Here is a 21,846-nt window from a genome sequence, read left to right as displayed (position 1 = left end):
CAAAAAGTGATAACTCCTAAAATTGCTATGTTGGTCTGAGGTGATGAAGTAAAAAAAATAAAAAAATAAAAAAATCTCTGTGAGGGTTCAGGCTGAATGGTTAAGCAAATCTTTTAAATGTATGTATTGAGTTTATCTTCATGCCACATAAAGTTCATGTATTTTCTGTAAACTGTTGATATCAATATATTAATAATAAATATGTGTGTCTGACAGGAAAATATGGTAACTAAATTCATGGTCTTGTCCATCTGTTCCTCTGCTGTTTGTGGATCTCCATATCATGGAGCTTGTTTGTGTTTCAGCTGCTTGTCATGTGTGTGTGTATATATATGTACCAGGGTTGTATGATGGCTTAATCTGCACTCATATTTTTTTTCCCTTAAGTTCCTACAGAAGTCTGTGAGGGTATGCTAGCAAATACAGGCTGTGTATACTCATCGATGAGCCAGCTTCTCTTTCTGCGCCAGGTGCTAGGCACGCATTGCAGTGGTGCATGTTTGAGGGCACAGGGAGCACCCATGTCCTTACAGACACACATGTTAACTTTGCACAGTCCCAGCGTACTCAAATGCTTCCATGCACATGTAAGGCCGAGCTTATGTGCCTTCGGCTCCACCTCTGCGTATGCCCCCCTGCTCTCCCGAGGCTGCGCGTGCTGTGGTGCACCCCACATCTTCTCCTGCTCAGGCTAAGGGGCGCGCAGGAGCGCCCTGCTCGGCGCAGCCAGCAGGCCCTGCGCCCCGGCCGCGCTTCCCGCCATGTTGTTCCTCGGGCGCGCAGCTGCCACTCTGGAAAGGAAGCCGGTCTGTGGCCTCCCCGGTGGCAGGGAGAGGCCTGGAAACGAATAGTGACAGCACGGCGGGGGCACCAGCCACCGCACGCGGGTCGCTGCCGGAGAAGGGGCTGCGAAACCGGCTGGCGCTCCGTGCCTCCCGCGCCGGGGCGGGCCCCGCCAGGCCGACCTTCAGCTTGCCCCGTCGCCAACGGCAACAATCCTGAGCCGCCAGCGCTCGGCGCTCGATTGCGGCGGCTGGGCTCCGACTCTCCCGCCCGCTCTGGCTCCGACTGGGCAGGCGGGGGTGGGAGCCGCCACCCTTCCTCTCGGCGTTGGATTAGTTGCGCCTACTAGGAACCCTGTGTTGTTGTCGGAGGCAAAATGGCGGCGGCGGTGGCCGGGGCCGCCCTGCTGGGCAAGGGGCTGGACATCAGCCTGGCGGCGCTGCAGCAGCAGGACCCCTACATCAGCAGCATCGTGGACGTGGCCAGCCAGGTGGCGCTCTACACGTTCGGGCACCGCGCCAACGAGTGGGTACGTGAGACCGCCCCTCCCCGCACCCTCTGCCGGGAGGGGCGGGGCGGGACGAGAAGTGGCCCCGCCTGTGCCGGGAGGGGGCGGGGCGTCGGGCAGGGGGCGGGCGGCAAGGAGGCCCCGCCCCTCTCCTCGGGGCAGGGAGTGGGGTGTGCGTGCTGTCATGGCTGAGGTGTGAGGGAGGGTGGCGGTGAGGGCTGTGCTGAGGGGCTGCCCCAGGTGTTGGCCTGGCCCTGTGTCCTGGGGTGCCCCTGGTAGCCCTCAAGATGGGTGAGGGGTTGGGCCTGGCTCAGGCTGTCTGGGGACTGTGGGAAGTCCCGTGGTGCCTGGGAAGTGGGTTTTCAAAGGCTTGCAGGGCTGTAAAAGTTCCATCGTGAAGGTCAGGGCTGTAAAATTTTATCGTAAATGTTAGGGCTGTACAGGCTGGGGTTTAAACTAGGGCATGGGCCTCAGGAGCTCGTCTGCCATTCAAACATCTCTAACAGACCAAAATGAGTGTAAAAGAGTGTTGGAGTTACGAATACTAAAAAGACCATTTAAAATTAAAAACATTTAATTTGGGGAATCTTTTGGTAATTTAACATTCTGGCTATTTGCAGGTAGTTCGTGGTTTACTGTGATGGTCAGCTTAGGGCCTGTGTTTGAAGAACCTGCACAATCTGCCTGTTGCTGGTTTCTTCCTCACCCGGCCTGAGGGTCACCCCGGAGGGCGGGCACCGAGGGTCACCCCAGAGGGCAGGCACCGTTTGGAAAATCCTCTCCCTGGATCTGGCCTGTGTGACACCTTCGGGTGTAGCGGAGAATTAATTGAGCGCAGTGTTTAGTCTCATGATGTCGAGCCTTTAGCCTTTTCATATCTTGTCACAAAACTTGGGTCAGCTGCCTGGTGACCTGTGCTAGCTCTAGTCTCTTGCCACCAGCCGATGAAGTTGAGTTTAGTTATTTTTTCATGGCTTAGGTGAGAGAGGTGTAACTGATGATATTGGTAAGACAGAGCTAAAGGAGGGCACACTGATGGCTAGCAAAATGCTGCCCTGATTTCAACTTCATTGACTTTCCTTTTCTTCAGGAGAAGACTGATGTGGAGGGAACACTGTTTGTTTACACAAGGTGAGGACATAATGTTTTAACATCTGTGGGTGAAACCTGTGGATATGGAAAAGCTAGCTGGGATGGAGCATGGCTGAATGAAGTAAAATGTTCCCCCTTGTTCAAGGGTGAAAGGAAACTGAAACTGGCAGAAGCAAATACAGGGAAGAAAACACTGGGAAGATTTCCAAATGTGATTTAAATCTTAATGTGGGTAAACCATAGAAAACTGTTACGTTGTTTTAAGTAGGATGTAGCATTTGCAGTTAAAAAAAAAACAAAACCAAAAAAGACCCCAAGAAACAAATAGTGAAATAAATAAAGATATTCCTTAAAGTGAGGGAATGATAAAACTTACGAAGTGTTGTGTTCCCTACTTAGGAAACTTCCATACTGCATGTGTCTGACTATTAAGTTTTTATGCATATTTCATCCAACATTTTGGATAGTTGTTTTTTGGTTTTGTTTTTTTTTAATGCTTTTAGCAGCAGCTCTGGTTGTGGCTTTTCAGAGCATTTATTCTAGCATGTATGTTAGATCTGTTGTGAAGCCTGCCCTATGTTTGGTCTTCCAAGTTAGTGCCTTAGCATTTCCCTGTGACTCTTGTTAAAATTGGAAAATAATATAGTAAGGTAAGCAGGTCTTGCAGTAGCTGCTGGGATGGGACACCAAAGCAGAAACTTTTTTCTTCAACATCTCTCTGGTAGGAGAACTCGGAAAGCAAGAGGTTATTTTCAGAAGGTGAGAGATTTATGTGTTAAGTGATAGAGGGGCCCAAGAGACTGTGAGCTTTGTGTGAAGTGGGAATGCTGGGTTTAATCCTTCGAGCTCTTTTGTACCAGCAGTAGAATTGTCATCAGTAATTTTTCTAAGCTGCTTTCAGGTAAGTGGAGATAAGATGCTATTATAATTACCAGCACAAGAGGAAATAACTAGCCCTTAGTTGTGCTAGCAGTGGAGCAGTAGTTGTGTACCAAAAACCAGAAGTAGTATTTTTTCTGGTATGTTGGTTTTAAAACTCTGGAACTGACAACATGTAACCTGGCACTTGTAGCATCTATGATCTTTCATTGTTCTTTTTATTGCCTGAGGAAGTTTCCATTTACAGCAGAGGTTGGCTACCCTGGATGCCCTATAGGCAACAGTATGGAACAGGTTGAGCTGTAATATCATACGCTGCCATCCCCATCAGTTTTAACTTTAATTTTCTGTGGCTTTGAACAGAGAAAGCCCGGTGGAAAAGACAATGCCAATAGACCGTAGGTTGGAGACCATGGGTGTTGCCTTTGTTGCTTCTCATGACTGTTGTGACAGTGTAGAGTAATGTGACCATTTTACTTGAGCAGACTTATTTATTGCCTCTCATCTTTGCAAATTCTGAGGAATGGTCAAAAACTCAGACTTCCAACTGGGTTAGCACCAGTGGAAGTGGGCTGTTTGTTTGTTTGAAGTACTGACTGTTGCAAACAAGGATTCTTGTTAAGGGTTCCACTGTTGTTTAATTTTCTGTTGACTCCAAGCCTATAATGCTGGTTCCTGTGCTTTGGATTTCATAGAGAAATCCATACACTAGCAATTACCAGAGACGACACTTTTCCCAAACATTTAGCCATCATTTTTTCCTTTTTTGTCATACTTGGTTTGAAAGTAATGTTTCCTTTCAGGATCATGATAGGTTTAACAGCTGACATTAATAAAAGTCATTTAAGTGACTTGAAGTGTAACACCCATGAATGAACATAATGATTTAGAGCCATATGCACATCTTCCACTACATCAGGTTGCTCAAAGCCCCATCCAGCCTGATCTTGAACACTTCCACTGATGGGGCATCCACAGCTGCTCTGGGCAACCTGTTCTAGTGTCTCACCACCCTCGCTTTTGTTCTTATGCTTTAGAGAGTATGGAAAAATCCTGTCTGGGATGACTGTCTGCAATTATTAACCTAAGTGTTAAAAAATACACTTGCTCTGGCCCATGCCTGAATTGTTCTAATTGCTGTTTCCTGCTCCAGCAAGAAACTACAGGGTAGATGGTGGTGTTTGAACAACATGATGGTAGTGGTCTGGGATGGAGTGGCATTTTGTAACATCTTGCCTGTTCAGAAGTTGTAGGCCTTATAACTTGGAGAGTGCACATGCAGATGTGATTATGCGGTGACTAAATCAGTGGACCTCAAATGGTAGTGCTGCAACTGTGGCATACTCTCTTTAGCTGTTGTGAGACCAATGGTGCTTCTGTTATTTCTCATACATGATGTAGGGTTTGCCATAATTAAAAGGATTGCACAAAACACTGCAAGAATCAATTGTTACTTCCTTGGCAACAAAATTAGTTTTTTCTAGTATCTCTTAGAAATAAAACCACAATTTTGGAGAACTATACGATGAAGAAATTCTAGTAATATCTTTTTTTTCTTGACTTGATTTGATTTCTACTTGATAATTTTCAGATCGGCTTCTCCCAGGCATGGTTTCACAATTATGAACAGGCTAAGCATGGAAAATCGAACAGAACCTATTACTAAAGACCTTGATTTCCAGCTGCAGGACCCTTTTCTACTGTACAGAAATGCCAGACGTAAGTATGTGATATGTTGGGTTCCTCTTCAGTCTCTTGGTTAAGGCAGTCCAAATGATTAGACCACAGCTTTCAAGGGCTGAAACTAGCTGGTTAAGAGTGACAATTGAAGGAATACATTTTGCTTTTTGATGTGCTGAAAGAGAAGAGTTGTGCAGTGCTTCCTAAAATGCTGCACTTCTGAAGAAAGTATTAGAAAGTGCTCTAACAGTAATCTCTTCATTTAACTAAGAAATAGTAGACTTTTGTGGTCGTGTGTATGTAATGAGCTTAGAGACTTCACAGAGATATTGCGTGTGTTCTGAATATGCCCTAGTCAGTGTCGGAAAGTCTTGCCATAAAGCAGATCTACTGAGGGTCATCATAATATTTGTAGTCTTGGTTTTCTGCATAAAAATAGACAAATGCAGCCAATTTCAAACCCTGTCTTCTGTTCCAGCTCCAAAATACTATCCTTACAGCAAGTTGGAAGGCAGGTTACTTCTCAACTATTAGGGGTAACTCTTGACAACATAGTGTTGAGCCTAATTTAAACCTTCATGAAAGACAAAGCTTTGGACTCTGTGTTTATCTTGCATTATTATTTTTATACAAGAATTAGCAAGTGTCGGGCAAACTCAGAAATAAGTGGAAGACATGAGGAAGCTGTGCTTTTACATGCAGGTATACATAAAGATGTTACAATGTTTCAATTATATGAGAATGAGCAGTTATAAATACAGAGTTTATATCTGTACTTAGAAGCAGAGCTGTAGTATGATCTATACTTTGTGCTTGATGCATAAAAGCAGATTGCAAAAATGTTTTATGTAAACTGTGATGCAGAAGTGGTCCCTCTGGATGAAGTAAAAGCAGAGGAAATTTTTGACTTGCAAAGCAGCCCAGTTTGATAATCTGATAGACCTTTTTACTTCATAAACTAATTTGGAGTTGGAAAGTATATCAAGAGGGAATCCTATTGTTCACAAACACTGTGTGGTAGAAACAACAGAAAATTAACATTTTAAATAGCCTAAATGAAACTTCTGGTTTTGAGAGTATTTGATAGGCTGACAAAGAATTGAAATTCCCAAAGAAACTGAAAAGAAATGCAGACATCTCTAGGCAAACCTAGACTAGACCAGACATTAACATTTTAAGGACCATGAGACCTAGTTACCCTGTCTGATTTTGAAGAGTCTTTCCTATGTATATGTAATCTTTTTTTATCTCATTTTGAAATTCCATTAGGAGTATATGTATGTATATGCTAATATCTACCTTTTGAAATGTGATGTATTCATTTTTCATTTTTGTTGAGACAATTGGCATAAAGAATAATTAGAAGTTGTAACTTTATGCTGGCATGAAGTAAGAGTCTGATTACTACATGTAAACTGTGTTTCATTTGGCTTTTTATTAGGAGAAAAATTGGGGGCTTTTGGGGGGTGTAAGCTGTTTGTTCCCCAAGAGCTGGCAGAATTTTAGATTTGCAGGGTCTCAAATATAAGTATTAACATGTGCTTCTCTGCGCTGGGCCTATGTCCTTGTCCAGGTCTTTTTGGCTAATTTTGCAACAGCAGAATGCAGAAGAGCTTCTTTTCTGGGTTCTTCTGTCTAAGCAGTTGTTCTTTTAGGGTCGTTACTGTTGAACTGTGTGTGCACAGCATCAGGGCCTTCTCTATTTCTCACACTAACTCACCAGTGAGGGGGCTGGGGTGCACAAGAATTTGAGAAGGGGCACAATTGACCTCAACTGACCAAGGGGATATTCCACACCATATGACATCTGCTCGGCAATAGAAGCTGGGGAAAGCAGGAGGAGGAAGGGGGGGATGTTGGAGCTACAGTGTTTGTCTTCCCAAGTAAATGTTACATGTGATGAAACCTTCCTTTCCTGGAAATGGCTTAATATCTGCCTGCTGATGGAAAGGAGCGATTTAATTCCTTGTTTTGCTTTGCTTGTGCACACAGCTTTGCTTTGCCTATTGAACTATCTTTATTCTCAGTCTGGGAGTTTTCTTACTTTTGCCCTTCTGATTCTCTTCCCATCCCACCAAGGGGAGGGAGTGAGCAGCTGTGTGGGGCTGAGGTGCAGGCTGGAGTGAAACCTCAACACCTATGCTGACATTTGCCAGTGGCAACATGAAAGTAACAAGATCTTTCTTTCAGTTTAGGATCTCTCAGCCACAAGACCTGATAGCTCCTTGACCTCATGGCACTCTTTACTGTATCATTCCTTAAGTGTAACCATGAAAAAAGAAATAACATCCACAGCCAGTGTACTCCTGGTTTTATGAAGTCATCTTCAGCCTGGGCCTGTGGGTCTGATTTTTACCACAGTTAGCTGTTCGATCTAACCATGGATAAATCTGTATCTGTTATTTAAGAATTTTTATGTCTTTTCATCAAAAGAGATGATTGATCAAAGAGAGAAGATTCATATTTGCTCTGCTAAATAGATCCACTAGCTTAGGATTTCAGTTAGTATCAATTGTGTTACCCCTAGTTTATTATCTTCCTAAAATACTCTTACAAAGGCTTAATCTGTAGTTCTTCAAGAAAATTGAATGTCTTGGTACTTCAAAGGAAAAATTGTTGTTTTCTCAGATTTTCATGGAATCGTTTGTGTTTCCAGAGCAAACTGGCATTACAGACCCATAGAAGAAAAGTTATTTACCACCTCATTTGACATCTCCAGGGGTTTTTTCAGGTCCCTACAGATCGTTCACGTGGTGATTTGTCCACCGAGATGCAAATACCTCTAGCTGTTTCTTCCTTACTGTGTATTTCAAAGCCTTTGCTACATAAAATAAAGGAACCTTCTCAACATGAAGTATTTGTTTTCACCAGGGTCTCATCCAAACACAGTTCTGAATTTCCATCTTGAATTTTCTATATTAATATTTTCCTTGTGTTTTGCTTTATTATACAATTATCCTTATAATTTTTGCAAAACTAAGGCTTCAGGCTTCTGCCTTATGAAAAGAAGTTTTCATCCAAAACTGGGGGTTTTAGGCCCTAATCTTCAATTATTATTTTCATCTCCTGCTTCCAGATACTAACAAGGAGTACTCAATAATACCTGTTTACTTGGAAAAACAGTGGACAGTTTGGCAGTAATACTTAACAGGATCTGGAAACAAGTTATCTTTTCCTAACCTTTTTTTTGACCTGGTTACTTCTTACTCTATTTTTCATACATATCTGCATATTAGATATAACATAGCAGTTTCCTGTGTTTTTTTTCTAATCGGTGTAGTTGCTTTCCCATATAACAGGCCTTACATTTGGGTTTTGTGACAATGCAAATTTCAGAAAAATGCAAAAGCAAGTATTTGGAGGAATAAAGAAGTGTCCTGCCCAGTGTTTTGTTTCTTCCAATACTCTGCATGTTTGTTGAAATCAACTTCATTTCAGTACAGCTGAGTAGCTATGTCTGGTTGTATCACAGAGTCTAAAATAAATGCTCTTGGCAGGAAAAGGTGGTACTTCTGTACCAGACAAGTCCACCAACCTGTTGTCATGTTATAGCTATCATTTTGTGAAGACTGCTTTGCATCCAGTATATGATTACAATAGAAAAAGCTTTCCAAAATTATACACAACAAATACAAGTTTTATGAATTCTTAAAATAAGGAAAGGAATGTTTTGATCTTAGGTTTTACTCTACTGGGTTTTATATTACTTCTGTTGTTCCATATGATCTTGGTCATCTGAAGCTGAAATGCTGTCTAAACACCGTGTTGCAGACACCTACAATCTAATCCCAGGATTTTTCAGGCTGGATTTGAGATCCATGCCAGTTAATGTTTGCACTGATCCAGTATTTTCACAGAAAAGATTAGTTTGGGAGGTATGTTAGGCTAGAGCTAAAGTTATTAATTTCAAAGCCAGGAGGGAAGCTGAAATTAGGGTTTTTAATGCCAGGAGAATTCCATGTCCACCAAGAAACAGAAGGTTTATGGATCGTATAGGTATTTTCAATGTGACCTTTAATCTTAACTGTTTAAAGTTCTTTCAGATTCTTTCTAAGAGCAAAACAATAGTTCTGTTTTTGTTTAGATCATCTAATGATTTTAAGGTTTTAAAAAATTTCCTGAGTTCTGTATTTGAGTAATCTTAACTACATAATTGCTACTTTTTTCCCTATTCTTTGGTGATATTTGTTGTGAAAACCAGTGTTTAGAGCCTGTTGCATAAGACTATGCTGATTAATATCAAAAAGTTCAGAAGAAATGCACAACTGTAAATTACTGGTAAAAATAACTTCATTTTCGTCTTTTAGCACTGATCTGCTATATAATAATTTACTCATAACTATTCCCAAGTATATATTGTACCAGCTGTATATGGGTGTGTTTTGGGGCAGTGAATTATTTCTTGAGTTGACTAATTTATTGTTTCATCACTGAATACTGTTTTTTGTGTTTACAGGACACAGAGAATTTTGAATATTAAGTTGCAAGAGTTAGCTTCACCTTGAGCATTTCAGCTGCCAAAAAAAAAATACAAGATCCTACCTTATAATAGTTAGTATGCTAATTATGATGATGATGATCTGATACAGGGTAATTGGGTGATTTTATGCTATAGCAAGTGGAGAAAGAAATTGTGTGACAGATCAACGAATACTCTATATCTGACTAGATTCTGTACCTATTTGGGCATAGAAGTTAGTTTTTGTTTCTGTGCCATGTTAGTAGCAAGGTTGATCATGTCATCTCCTAAGCTTGAAACGGAATGAAGCTTCCTAGTCAGATGCGACATTTTTCCACTGAACTTGAGATTTTGCAGGGGTTCAGGAAGTGGTACAAAAGCAGACCAGACATGCCTGGTTTTGGTAAAACTGTCTAGACACATGTGATACATATATAGCCTCACACTAGTTTCAGTTGTCCAGTTTAACCTGCCATCATATGTCTGTCAGAACCCTAAAAATTTAGTATTATTTTCTCGGATTCCCACACTGCAAAGCTATCCACTAGATGGGATGGGAGAGAGAGGGAAGTTTGCCAGCTGTCCAAAGAAATAGCGTAAGTTTTGTTTTTTGTTTGTGGGTTGTTTGGGGTTTTTTTCCCCTGTAGGTCATAATAATTTAGTTTTAATATATGGTTGGGGGCAAGTGATTGTAAAATGTTTAGGAAAAGTTAATGGTGTATATTTTCTCAGACTAACATTTTTCATTCTTAAGTTCTATGTTACACCATCCTAGAGCCCTCTCAAATAGAACAGCTCATCTTCTTGGAGGCTGATTGTGTCTCGTTTCAGTTCACCCCTCTAAGTAAATACATCCTGGTAAAGTATACTAAATGGGTAACAAGTGTCCCATTTCTGTAGGTGTTTCTGAAAACCCATTACCCTGCAATAGCATTTCTCTTGTGAAGAACATCTTAGTTTGAAGACTATTAGAAGTTTACTTCTGAAGGGAAAGCAGGAGACTACAGCAGTAGAATTTGTGTGATACGTAAAAACAAATGTCATGAAAAACAGTCTTCCTTTGGATACTATAGTGTCTTTTTTTTTTACCCTGAAATAGATTCTTAAATCTATACTACATTATATATTCTGTAATTCAGAATTTTAAATTTCGTCTTTTTTTCTGAAATGATTTTTGAGAATGAAACCAGAATTTGGTGGTTAAATTTACTTCTGTATATATTTAGATTCAGCCTTCTGCATATTGACCAAAAAACAAATACTTGCTCAATTGTTTCCATTGAGACAGGCAAAATAGATATTTCGGGATTTTGTTTTTATGATGTAATAGAGTTGCTGTTTGTTTTTTGGTTTTGGTAAAACTGTCAATTTAAAATGGAGAGCCTTATTTATTAGCCTCCTATGGGGCAACATACAGTAGCTGGTCCAATAACAAAAAAAAAAAACAACAAAAAAACCCAAACACCAAAACAGGATGAACACAGTAAATTGAAATGTGTGTTCAGTTGATTATTCCCCAGATGCTCATTGGTCTTTTTGAATTTTGAAATAAATACCTTTAGATGTTTTTAATTTCATTCAGTTTGTATTATTTTTCTTTAAATTCAGTGGTCTGCTGATTCAGAAATATTACGTGGCTTTCTGTTGCTGCATCATTAAACAAAACACAGTGTTTTTGTCACAGCTGAATAACTTAAAAACAGGTTTTTTTAGATTAAGTTTGGTTGCAGAATTATTATTCTGGTCTGCTAGAACCTGCACGATTTGTTGAAGAAAATATTTCTGTAGCGTAAAACTCTTTGAAAAATTTTTGTCAATGTGGAAAAAAGTGTTTGAAAAGTGAAAGCTCAAACTACAGAAACTTGAAGTAATTTTGGCAGAAGGACCCTGCCCTCATTAGAAGTATGTTCTTCTCAGCCTATTGTTTACTAAACAGATTTGGCTAAAGCCTGTTTTTTAAAATCTTGCCTGGACTGACTACTGCCATTTGTTCATGCTTGTGGTTTACCTGAGGTTATGTCCGTGGAAACATTTTTGTCTCAGAGAAATAAACAACTCACTCCTCCTTCTTCCGATTCTACTTTCTCTCCTTTGATCAGCATTATAAAAATTCATCATGCATCCAGCAAGACAGAACAGCAGCAGAGGTCACTATTATCTTGCCTGGATGTTATTGACCTTAAGTGAAAACTCAGTTTTGCTGAGAGCATTAGAATGCTAACACGTTAGGCATAGATACTGTTTCTCTTTTCTAAATTTAAAAGGAAAATATACATACTGAAAATATACTAATGTTGTAGAGAGCTGATTCTAAGCCCAGAAAATTAACATCATAGCATAAGCTTTGTCACGTTACATGCATTTTTATTTTTTTTAAACCTGTTTTACAGTTTGTGTCCAATTTAATTATTTTATAGTTTGTCATGTACAAATTTTCTTGAGAGAAGCAAATAAATAGCAGGAAGAAACTTGCTTATCAAATGCATAGTGATTATGATTATTTTTTTTTAATGTGAGATTCTGTAAAGCGCTTAGTTTACAGACTTCCTTGTACCTACACTCAGAAATCATCTGTTCTTAGACCAGTTTATAAGGCATATATAAAAACATTACTAATTTCCTACTACATTTTCCATGTGGTATCTCCCTTTGTGGTCTATACTTCAATCGTCTAATGATTTTAATGTGCTTAGAAGTTGGTAAAAATTGTGTCAGAATGTCAGGAAAAATAATAAACTGCCCCTTGGAAATGGTATAGATATTTATTTTCATTTTTATAAATAAACCCATAAAATAAGTACATTATATTTTAGACTTCTGTGCTTTCTGTCTCTCATTTTAATTTTCAAGGATACCTAAAAATCTTTAAAGCTTGCCTGTTGAATATTATTGTATTTTGATGGCATAAGTAAATGCTGTTTTGCAGTCGGGTGTGGATGGACATGCAGCAGTGCTGGTTCAAGGCAGGTGATTTTTAAGATCAGGAATCATGACCTTGCTGTCTAGTGAATAGTTGGTTTGCCTGTTCTAGAGTATACAACTTGATGCTGCTGGTTTTGAAACCTGTAACTAAACTCTGCTTGAGTCTATGGAAGCAGGAGTAGATCTTTAATGTAGTGAAAGGGACTGGATAATTTGTTGTAGAGCAAAGAAGTCTGCATAGGTGAGAATTACTTAAAAAAAAAAATAGACTGAAAAAGTGCCACAGAATATACTTTTCTATGGTAACTAGTGGTTGATCAGAATTTCTTCTTTTCCTAACTCTGGCTTACTGAAGCTAGCTCTGTTTTGAGCAGAAGGTTGGACTAAATGAACTGCAGAGGCCCCAGCCAAACTAAATTATTAATGCGATTCTAGGATTAGCAGGTATTGGTTAATTCTGCTTCAGAGTGTGGATAAACGTAATTCTGTGATTTAGGTTTTTAGGGTTTAAATAATTAAAAAAACAAACAAACAAACAAAAACCAGAGAGGAACTGTAATATCCCTTTTTTGCTCATTTTTTTAAACGAAATTATTGTTACTAATATTTCTAAATTTACTTTTTCCACGGCTGCCTTATTATTCATATTTTCCTTTAACGTAAATAAATACATGTTTTTCAGTGGAAATTGTACATACCAGTTGTGAAGGCTTTAAGATTAAGATAGAAGTTTTGATGTGTAAAACCATGCCCCTTGTCACCCTGCCCAATTTATAACAGTTATTTCTATTCGTACATTCCTAAAAGGATATTTTTGTTGTTTCTTCCTCACCCTTCCTACCCTGAGGATTTCATACCAGTTGTGGAAGTCTTTGGCTAGCAAAGCAAACAATTTAGAATGCTTTGCATTTGTAAAGTGGCTTTTTGCAACTGTAACTATGATGACCGCAGCCATCTTTTCGCTCTAAATGATGTGTTTCTGTTTTGCAATGAAGGTGGTAACAAAAATGTGTAAGGAAAAGAAGTGCAGTAATACTAACATAGGTTTTCAGTTATGTGGACCGATGGAGTCCAATCTGAAAGTCAGAGAAACTATATGTCATGTGAGAAGAAACAGGCTACGGAGCTAAGATAACAAAGCTCTGCAGTTTTTTTAATGGCTGATAATTATTTTCTGTATGGTAGAACTGTATCCCTGCCTGGGCAAACAAATTGGTATGAAAAGTATACGGAATAGATTTAAAAGTACCTATCGAGTGTCCTGCAGTCGTGGGTGAGTTTCTGAATAGAATGGAAGGAGTATAGTACTTCATATATCTGCTAGACGCAGTCTTTGTTTCCCATTTATGGATGTCAGCATATAAGCAGCATAATAGCTTGTCTGGACATTTACTGCTGAGAGTGTACTGCCAGTGCTGGGAATTCCGGACATCTTTTCAAGATAAGATAGGCATATGATGCAGTAAAGCTCAAGAGTTCAAGTTAGAACAGATAATTATTTTTTTTAAGAGGTTATTTTCATGTGACTACCTGTATACCCTCTACTTCATACCCACCTCCTTGTAAAGCCTAAATGGAAGATGTTTTCAGACCAGTGTAAATATGTACGTGAATGCCTATGTGTTTCTTCAGCAAATGAAAATATTACAGAGCTTGTTGCTTTTGGAAATCTTTTCAGGTTAGTCTGTTCACACACACATGCATTTAATATTTTGAGCTTTTAAACTTGTTAGCCTTTTTGTCTTTTCTTTCCTGTTCCTTATGCTTACATACCTTTTTTTTTTTTTTCTCTCCTGTCGGAAGTGGAAGTCAGAAAGTGATGTTCATTAGATGCTTGAAAGACAATATATTACAAGGGGAAGCCATCCATCTACTTAACTGCACAGATTTGAGAATTCCCAGAATTACCTAAATCCTGTGGTAGTGTGATGACACGTACAGGACTTCACAGTACAGTATGCCAACTATTGCTATAAGTAATTAGTTTCATACATTGTACAGGCTGTTCAATTTAAATAGAAGGGGAATACTTACCCCAACAGGTAGATACCGGTATAGTTTGCATGCACACAACTGGGCAATGTTGTCTTACCTCCAGGTTTGATGTAGAAGCAGTTAAGCTGAGTTTCATGCACCAGCTTCCCCTTATACTTCATTTCAGGTTCCCCTGGCTGGTGGCTGGGTAGTGGGTGATACGCTTGCCGGACAAAGGCTTGAAACATTTTAAAATTCCAAGGAACGTTGAAACAGCTGAACCTGAGTATATTTTCTATATATAGTAAAGGTAACTTCCTTTTGGTCAGTTGTTTCTTACTTCAAAGTTATTTTATGTAGTAGCCTTATACAGAAGTTAAAACCTGGATGTTGCTTTACACTACTGACAACTTGGTCTTTTAATCTAGAAACTATTTTCTAGCTCTTTGAAACCTCTGCAGTATCTCTTGTATTATCCTTCCTTTCCTTGCTCTTCACTCCTAATCCTTTTCTTGTCCTCTGTGCCTTATGCTCAGTTGGAGCCTCCTCCTCCTCCTGTGGTTTTTCAGGAAAAATTGGATTGAGAAGTGAAGATAATGAGGGCCATCCACCCGTCAGCTCATCACCTCACCGAGCCATGACGATCTCTGGTTTCTGTATATCAGCACGGACTTCTCTGATAATATCCTCTTGTGTTTGAAAAAAATAGGTTTGTCTAGGAGGGGGTGAACTTCACTCCTGACATAGCCAGAAAACTTCTCTTGGAATGTGAGCTTGCTCACTCGCACTCTTTTATATGTGTGTATATATATAAAAATATTTGTAACCTTCTCTCAAAACATGGAAGATAAATATGTGAGCAAGTATATCCCACAGTGCGTATACAAGCTGCTCACTTCTGTCTAATACTGATTTAATACAAGCTCTTGAGTGCCTCATCAGCTCTCTCTTTGTCAAAACAAGCCTTAAATCAGCAGTAAACAATACTTTTCAATTACAGGCGGAAAAAAGAAAGAAACCCTTCTCAAGTATAAGATAGCATACCCTTTAAAGGACAAGGAATGTGTTCTATACAGAAACACGGTGCAACTGCTCCAGTGGAATTTCACTAAGACTGCAAATGCAGTGTTGCTTTTTCATCTTAACTGGCATACAAACTAGCAACAGCATTGGGCTTAATATTTGCTATCTGCTGTGCTTTAATGGTTGCAGCTGCAGCCCAGTTGTTGGCTTTGCAATGCATAGCTTTCTTTAATGAAATGTAATAAAATACAAATTCCTCTTATTATAATGTCTTTTTTTTTTTTTTAAGATTAATTTTAAGACAGTGGTTTTACCTGCTAGCTTCATTATTTTGGATGTATGTACTCCTAGGTCTTTTGGAGCCTGTTTCAGTAATCCTTTTGCATAGCAGAGATATTATTGATATGAATAAAACCAACCAGAGATCTTGTAGCCAAGGGAAGAAAAATGTAAGTGATGTAAGACACACGCTTCAGGTCAGAAGTCAACAATAAATGGACTAGGAAGATTCTTCCTGTGAATCATCTGGTGCTACTCAATGTCGTAGATGGGATATGGATATTCAGTTTGAGCTCCACCAATTCTTTTGTCTCTGTCCCACAAACTGCCTTTCTGTAAAATTTCAGTATAACTTACTTAACAACATAAGAGTGTTAAATCCTCTACACAGGAATGTGTAGCGTCTCTCAAGAGGTTAATGACAAATCATAGTGATTAGAAAAGGAGAGAAATAACATTGGATTTTTGTGTAAGGTATCATATGCCTGCCTTCAGTGCTTTGCTGCCTTTTTTATGTTGTTGTTGTCATCTCTTTTCTGTTTTTATTCTGGTTTCTCTCACATGAATATTTTGTACATCTGTCTCAAACAGAAAAAATAGAGGTTCAGATTTGCACTGAGAGATTTAAAAGCTGAAGGAGGGGAGAGACTGAGGAAGCAGATGATGACAGATATTTTTTTATTCCTGAAGGATTATTCATGAGCTAGTAAAATACTGCTGACTTGTAAAGCAAAATGAAATACATGCTTTTAATTTCTCTGTGAAAATAATACAATTGCTGTAATGAAAATCTCCCAATACAAAATTCCAATTTTTTATTTGGATTTAAATATATCACTATATTCAGGGATTCAAAATTGCAGGATACCTCCCAGTGCTCCTATTGTGAAATGTCTAGCTGCTAATATCAAATGAATTTGATAAATGTGTTTTTTTTCTGTTGGATTACAGGTTTTAAAACAAGGAAATGCTTACTGCTTAAACTGCATTTTCTTGGTGACAAACTTGATCTTAGGAGTACATTCTGTTTCTACTCTGTCCATATACTCACACAGAATGTCTTGTGTGCGAGAAGGCAGAAAAGTCAGTAAACTGCTAATGTTCATAGTAATCTGAACACTAGCATCAGTAGTTAAAAAAGATACACACACCAAAAAAAAAGATACACAAATACATTAAAAAATTACAGCAATCAAAAGGAAAAAGCAGTAATGTAGTTCAAAGAGGTGGTATTTGTATCTTCATGAAACAAACTAAGTTGCAACTTTCACAAGAAAAAAGTAGGTCATAAAATGTATCTTTAACATTTTTTTGATACTTTAAAATTAAATCTAATGATCCCTCAGTTTTCAAGCATGTAAAATTTCAGTGGCCATATGTGAATGATAAAAGGGGCCACAGTGCAGCCATCTACTGAAATATAGCTTGTGAGCGCACTGTAAACCTATTAGTGTTTACCTGTCATTACATGAGAGCAGTGAAAGGCCTTTCTATGCCCATGAAATTGTACTGTATCACTAAAAATGGTATGTACTTAAAAATTTCCAATAGCAACTCTACAGATAAGCAGATATTGTTGAAGGCAATGTAACAGCTGACTGTAAGAGAAGGAATGGCTATACAGTAGTAGAGAAGAACTTTTTAATGTGTTGAATATGACACTAACAGGCTGTGGTAAATCAATAAAAGCAAATACATAAGGTATGCTGTAAATAACTAAGCACTTGAAATTTCAGGAAGAGTAGTTGACTTTGCCCATTTCTATTTTCTATTTTTTTTATTCTTTTCCTAACCATTTCAGAAATAGTGTAGGAAAAATGAAGTAATTGCCTGCCTGCAAAATGATGGCGTGTACAGAGTATACAAATGCAAAAATCCGAAGGTGGTGTTTTTTTTTTAAATTCTGTAATCTGATGGTGTTTCTCAGGTGTAACTTGTTACAGGAACAAGTGTGTGTGTATACACAAGCAACTTAGATTTTTGCTGTTGCAGGTTAAGAACTTAGTCCAGATCTGCAAATGTATTTCCAATACTTAGGATCTGAAGATATGCAATGAAGAAATAAGAGATGAGATCACAACAGTCAAAAGTAGAAATATCATCTATAGTTAAAGTTGTCCATTTTCCTCATGAAGCCCTTTTTGAAGTTTTTCATTACTTTGTGGGAGTTAAACCATTTGGGGTGACAGCTAATCAGAATTATTATAGTAAAAATTCATGTTTCAGGAAAAAAATAACATAAAATAACATATTATTGAACACCTGTTTGAGGTTAAAATATTCTTTTTCCCTGAAAAAGCGGCATCAACAGAGGTTGGAAGAGAACTTGACTTTGAACTTTACTATAGTCCTGGAATTAGAGAAGTACTTTGACCTTTGTCAAGTACCTCAGAGATGCACTTTAAAATTAATTGGGAACATATTCTGATATTTGAGTAAATAATAAATGAAAATAATGATGTTCAAGTCCTGATGAGTCCTCTACCAACCGTGTATATCACATGCAGTAAAGCAGGCTTTATCCCCACAGGACTAGAAGCCCAGATACTCCATAAGAATCATAACAGAAGCTGCTACTTTTCTTAACCTAGTGGTAGGCAGTATGGAAATACAGAGAAGGTAAAGTCAGCTTCTCCTTCCTGTTCTTGAAAATAAAAGCAAACTGGTTTTTTGCCTCCAGGCTGGAAAGGCAGTATCGTCACCTTCTCCTTGATGGAGGAGGGTTCTCATTGCTTTTAGCTACAAGGTACAATGTGATGTGCACAGAATCAAAAGCATGGTTTCTAGTTTAACCTCTTCCACTTGTGATAGTGTTATGTTAGTGTTAGCTTTTCTGCTAGTAGGATTTACAGATATTTAGCCTAGATTTATGTAATAGCATTTTTGTGTTATGTTCAGGTGATTCCTGTAGATCAGGGCCTGGCTTCAATTCAGTGCATTGAAGACATGTTTTACAGTTTGCTTTAAAAGTTAGCAGAGAATATAGATTACTGGTAAGCTAATACTAATAGAGGTAATAGTTTCAGATGTAGAGGAGTTGTTTCTTTTCCACTAGCCCATCCTCTGATGGAATTTTTTCACAGGAAGGTTGCTTTTGTTGACTCAGGATATTTGGATTTAGTTTTTAGCCTTCCTGCAGACTTTTCCACTCAATTTTTTAAAGTCAGTGTCTGTCATTTTTCTATATTGAAAATGGAACAGTACTTTCTCCCACCATTTGTTTATCTTAATGCCTCTTCACCTAGCTTTTACACTCCTTGGGTGAGACTGTTTAATCATTTCCATTGCAAAAGACACTGGAGCTCCGGTCTGATGTGGACATTTCAGAAGTCTATTGTGAAATAGTAATGAGAACCACTTGTTGTTTAACAACTTATAAAAAGAACAATAAAGCATTTATTAAGAACAACTTGTTGTTTAAGAACTTGATAGTCTGGCATCTTCAGAATTCCTGCCTTAATATCTGTGTCATCATCATCGTGATTTAAAAAGCAGTTGGAACTGATGCAATGGCAGGGGTTATGACTGGAGAACCAGTGGTGGAGGAAAAAAAATAAATGCATTAAACCAGATGGATCATAACATAGATGCTATTCCTGTGTTGTGACTAAAAATTTCTTGTAGCATCAACAGAATGCAATTTTAAGGGAAATCTGGCAAATTCAGTTTGCTTTTGGGCTTGTTACCGAAAAGTAAAGAACCTGCTGATGGCCTCTTACATCTGCTGAACTTTGTGGAAATAAATGGATCAATGGGCTTTAAAATTTCCTACAGTACTAACATAACTTTAGCTATGAGGCTATTTAAGGGGCATTCCAGTGAGCTGATCTTGTTTATGTCTGCTACAGAGTTGATGTTTCTTTCATAAAGAATTTCTGATAAATTGTGGTTAAAAATCTGCCTGAAGTCAGGCTATCACAGTAGAGCAACAGACATGATTTAATAAACAATCCACCATCTCAGAGTTGTCCCTTTTTTTGCCTCGTGAAATATTTACTGGCTCTATCTGGAATTCTGCAAATTGTTCACCCAGCTTTCATGATTGGTAGAAGATGGCAAGGATATTTCAGGGTTCATCCCATTAACAAAAAATGTTTCTTGTGTTGATTTTTAAGACATAATTCCAGGCACGATTAAACAGATGGTGGTGACGTACTTATTCTTGACTTTGGTTGTGTTGCCAATCAGCATTGCCCACTCTAAAACCATCTGCTTTTGGGGAAAGGGGGGTTGAGAGGCTTTTGCATTTCATTGTGGGGTGTTGTATATTTTCTTGTTATTTTGGGGTTGTTTGGTTTTTTTTTATTTAAGAAAGTTGCTTGAACAGTTCCCTCCTCACTTGAGTTTGACTGGTCAAGCTGAAAAACAGCTTTTTTACTCTCCGTGTCTGATCATCAGTTGTGTTTGAAAGAACTTTCAGGCTCCTAAACTAGCAAATACCAAAATTACGGCTGCTTGTGCACCCTTTTTTTTTTTACTTATGGAATTTTAAATTATGTGATCATAATCTTTTGCAATATTGCTTTTTTCTTGTTGTTTTCAGTGATACTGATCAGTATAATAGCTGACAACTTGTGAATAAGCTGAACTGTTGTATCTTGCTCAAATTAGAAGTATTATTCTTCCCATTTTACAAATTGGGATCCTAGGGCAGAGTAGTTACAATTACAGAGATCAAATAGATGCAGGGTGTCTGGCTTTAATTACTTGGGCCTAATTTTTCCAATGTATTTATCATTCATATGTTCAAAAACACTTCTTAGAGACTTTGTGATTAAAAGTAACGGGTGGTTTTGGAGGTCATGCACTCAAATCTTACACCCAGGCCTAAGACCTTGAATCAAACACTGGCAAATGAAAAGTACACAGTCAATGACAGCCACTTAAGATGACATTTCACAGCTTAACGTATCATTGCATAATATCTCTGGGGCAGTGTCAGAGATGGAATTCAGCTTTCCAAGATAGCGTGCAGCTGCTTTTGTGTGTTCTTTCCTTTGTTGCAGTCCTCTCTTGCTTTATGCTGGAGAGCAGGATGTAGAGCTTCAACAGGCAAGTCTCCTTCACCACTACTTGAGCCTGAGCACAGTGGAAGGAACATCATATGTTTGTATCTTACTTGTAAATTCGGTGTCATGGACAAAGGGTTCGAGCACAAAATTAACACGGCATACTTTAATTCATGTTTTAAGTCAAGAACTCATCGATTCAAAATTGTTAGTGTGGATATAACCTACTTTGGTTCTTTTTTCACTAGGTCCTGCAAAGTGGAGACTGCAATATTCTAGAAAGTATTAGAAAATGAAATGCGGGTATTGATAGTGTGCTGAAGAGTCAAATATTATATGAATGGTGGACAGCCAAGAGAAGTGATGACCAGCATAAAGGTGTCTGGCTACCTTGTAAGATGCACATAGAGAAACTGTTTTAATGTAGCCAAGAGTGGATTTACATATTCAGGAGCAAAAGTCTAGGCCATAGGTAGGGAATAAAGTACCTTAAGAAGCATGATATCAAGAAAAAACCATGGAAGTTGAAGAATAATTATTTATTTTTACCAGGCTTAAATACTGTATGCAGTCTGTGGAGCAATAGCTTAAAAATAATGTGTTGCAGGTACACTGAACCCAAAATTCTGATAAATGGAAACATCTATCCAGAAGACAGAAACCTAATAGCTGGAAGTTGAAGCTAGACAAATGAAGAGTAAAATAAATAATCTAAGAGAAATTTCTTCCTTTTTAATAGGATACTTAGCATAATTATGAAAATCAATAAGATATTCTTCATCATAATAATAAATAAATACATTTTGGATTTTGAGAGGTTAGAAATTGTCATCTGTAATTCTGGTAGATAACATCTGTCAGCTTTTGCTTATAAGTAGTATCGAGTGCTCTAGTGTTGTGAGGACAGGAGATATCCATAGCCAAAAAAAATGAAATTGGTAAAGCAGAAGCTGTAGGATCGTCTCTGAAGTCATGATTTAAAGCTTAAATAGTATACTTTATGAAATTCAATCTCTGAGCTATATTAAAGGAGCACCACAGATTTTATTAAAATTTTTCAGTTTTGATTTATGAGTAGCCTACCTTTTTCAAATTCTAAAAATTCTAAAGACTGATATCCCTTAATATTTAATAATTTCAACCACATTATTTATTTTATTCCTGTTCAATATTAATTGTATCTTGTTGATTTGATAGCTGTATTACATCTTTCTAGTTTTGCGTAATCTTGTTAACAA

General features: G+C 38.2%; 1 protein-coding gene across 1 annotated transcript in view; it reads left to right on the top strand.

The window, feature by feature from the left end:
* The first annotated feature begins 1,042 nt into the window (after positions 1-1,042).
* Positions 1,043-21,846, top strand: part of DCP1B (decapping mRNA 1B) — a 47,017-nt gene continuing 26,213 nt past the window's right edge. Inside the window, exons 1-3 of the mRNA XM_037387943.1 lie at positions 1,043-1,312; positions 2,382-2,422; positions 4,854-4,981. Coding sequence (XP_037243840.1) covers positions 1,160-1,312; positions 2,382-2,422; positions 4,854-4,981 — 322 coding nt within the window. The 5' untranslated portion in view covers positions 1,043-1,159. The remainder of the gene's footprint in view (positions 1,313-2,381; positions 2,423-4,853; positions 4,982-21,846) is intronic.

The sequence above is a fragment of the Falco rusticolus genome, chromosome 5 (assembly GCF_015220075.1).
Source record: "Falco rusticolus isolate bFalRus1 chromosome 5, bFalRus1.pri, whole genome shotgun sequence".
Taxonomy (NCBI): domain Eukaryota; kingdom Metazoa; phylum Chordata; class Aves; order Falconiformes; family Falconidae; genus Falco; species Falco rusticolus.
Note: the sequence above shows the minus strand (reverse complement) of the source record. Positions and strands in the feature narration are given on the sequence as shown.